This window comes from Rhizophagus irregularis, chromosome 6 (assembly GCF_026210795.1).
Source record: "Rhizophagus irregularis chromosome 6, complete sequence".
Lineage (NCBI taxonomy): Eukaryota > Fungi > Glomeromycota > Glomeromycetes > Glomerales > Glomeraceae > Rhizophagus > Rhizophagus irregularis.
Window position 1 is genome coordinate 4,633,608 of NC_089434.1, and position 2,793 is coordinate 4,636,400.

General features: G+C 26.0%; 1 protein-coding gene across 1 annotated transcript; it reads left to right on the top strand.

Moving 5' to 3' along the window:
* Positions 1–287: 287 nt before the first annotated feature.
* On the top strand, positions 288–1,217 carry OCT59_026684 (uncharacterized protein; the record flags this gene model as incomplete). The annotated part of the gene is made up of 4 exons (XM_066143348.1): positions 288–318; positions 494–704; positions 1,096–1,121; positions 1,204–1,217. The coding sequence occupies 4 exons, from the start codon at positions 288–290 to the stop codon at positions 1,215–1,217; spliced, it is 282 nt and encodes a 93-aa protein (XP_065992875.1).
* Between the last annotated feature and the right edge of the window lie 1,576 nt (positions 1,218–2,793).

The following is a 2,793-nucleotide window of genomic DNA, read 5'->3' on the forward strand; positions in this document are numbered from 1 at the left end:
GTATTTAACTTATTTAAAATGATTTAATTTCTCAATGTAACGTTTTGCTGATTTAGTATTCTTTATAAAAATACATGTTAAATTGGCCAGAATTGGAACATTATTTATGGCTTCTTTTCTAATAATTGAAAAATCTGGCAAGAACATTACATTAGTTAAACAATTAAAAGTAAAATAATATCAAATAAATGTCCCCGCTTATTATATACAAATTATTTAATTATTGCGCGTTCCGATCAATATACCTAAATTGAGAGTATCAATTAAATGAAGACGGGTTCTCAAATATGCTGTCGGATTTTGTTAGCAGCATTCAAAGTACGTATACTGAAAGAGATATATAAATTAGTTAGACTATTTGGCGTATACCACTTAAAATAATTTTATTAGATTTTATGTTTTGTAAATTTAAAAATATGAATATACTTTGATTTTAAGAATTCTGTTCTCTAATTTTTTTGGTTCAGTTCTAAATTTGTTTTTATATTTATAGAAAACAAAAGTGTGAAGGAGAAAGACCATGAAAGTCCAGTTATCGGCGTAGTCGAGATTTTTAAATTGTGTATCTTATTGTTCAGAAGGTTGCGAACAATTATCGATAGAGATTTAGATGATGCTATAAAGATTTTTTTACTTGATCTATTATTTAGGTGTATAGAAACAGAACTTATGTTCCACCAGTTCTATATTTTTTATGATTTAAGGTATCGTTGTATATTTACAAGTAAGAGAAATTTTTCATTAAATTGTATTGTATTATTTATGGATTACTTTAATAATTTTTCATTAGTAATAATTGTTTAATTTCCAAATTATCTTTTAAATTTATTATAGAAATTGCTTCATAACTTGAAATACATCATCTATCATTTGGGTCAAATAGTGTTACTGTTGAATTTCAATTATAGCAACAAATACTTTCAAGAATGGCATCAATGCATCTTTTTTTTTTATACTCAATCTTCTATGACTGGTGCTTATCTCTTAACATGCATAATATCAATTCAATACTCTAGCGCCAATAGACGATGCTGTAGCTTTTTTCATCAAATTTAACGTGTAAATCATAAAGAAATACAACCAGGTATTTGAAAGGTCCTTATATTTATCTTTTAGCATAGGTAATTATTTTCTATTATTTAAATAGATATATTATTTGATTTATTAATATGATATTATTATGTTTTTATATTATTTTAATAGTAATGGTTGTTTAATAAATCTAATTGTACGAATTCATATAAACGATCTTTATTACAATAACCACTCGGTTATCAAACATAATAAAGATTTATTTTAATCAAGAAAATCTTAGACTCTTTCCCGAAATTAACCCTTGTTCAGATACAATTCGGAAATTGAGTGCTCATATAACACTTCCAACCGATCTTGTAAACAATAGTCACGTATAATTTTCGTACGTGAAAATCTAAGAACAAATGAAAAGAATAAAATATGAACTTTGATCGTAATTTTCAGGAATTTTTTTATTTAATATAAATTAAGTAAAGAATAAAATCTTTTATAATATGAATTGATAAAATAAAAAAAAGGGGGATTGCTAGTGTCATAATTCTAAAGTATCATCTCAAAATAAATTATAACCTAATATGCCTTATATGCCTTAAATTTAAACCATAATTTTATATAATTATTAATAAAATTTTATAATTACGCCTTTACTCTTTGTACTTTTATCACCAACTTTTACGTGATTCATCATAATAATAAATAAATTTAATTCATAAAATGATTTTAAACCATTTACTGAGAAATAAATATGAAAAACTGGTCTATTACTGGTATCTCTATTCCAATGAAACCACCAATCATTAGTATTTCAATTAATTGTTACTTTAATTTCTCTTTGATCCGCCATTGAAATCTTTCGCCGCATCGTTTTAGATACTTTGGCCTGATAAATTTTTAAAATGTTTTTACCAGACTTTTCAATTATTAATCCTTAAATACTACTTGGTAAAGATGTAGCTTCAAAGCATTGAGGGTTTTATCTAAACATTTTCCCCATCGTTCTCAGTCTACATCCTCATCAATATCATTATTAATAATCTCCAAATATTGTAGATTTATTAAACTTGAAAATGAATAAATGTGATAAGTGTGATCATAAATTTTTTTAATGTGGCAGACTTTACTCAAATAGTTTTTTAATTCTCATTGGTACTGGGTAAGTACATATCAATATTTTTGCTTGTTTTGAGTATCTCTTGCAATAATTTGATCATATCTGTCTTAAAGGATGTTTCGTAACTTTAGAGTTTAGATTTTATTCGTTAAAGATGATTTGAAAGCTCTCTTCATTTTTAAAGTTAAGTTACTTGAGAGTTCGAATACTATTGCCAATACAACGCTCCCAATATTCTGTTGGTGTTATTTACGTCGTTATTTGCAATTTGCTACGTAATGGACGCTTCAACAAGCCCTAATCAAAATCTAACCTCGTAAAAATTTCTACGATGGCGACGCGGCTCTTGACTCAAGTTAAACTTGGAGTCTTGGACGAACCGAATCGAGTTTAAAATCGATTCAGGTCAGAGACTTATGTAGATTTACAATAATCATATGACAATAGGTTGGTTTACTTCATTTACCACAAATTATAATTTTATATATTGGGATCGACTTTATACTGTTTAAGAAACATAGATAGTAATCATCAAATTTTTATTTCATATACTTTATTTGTAAATTTGAATTTTTATTAGCCAGATTTTTACGCTATAAAGTATAAACGTAGCAGTAATTCATCTCCAAACTAAAAAATAAAATCAA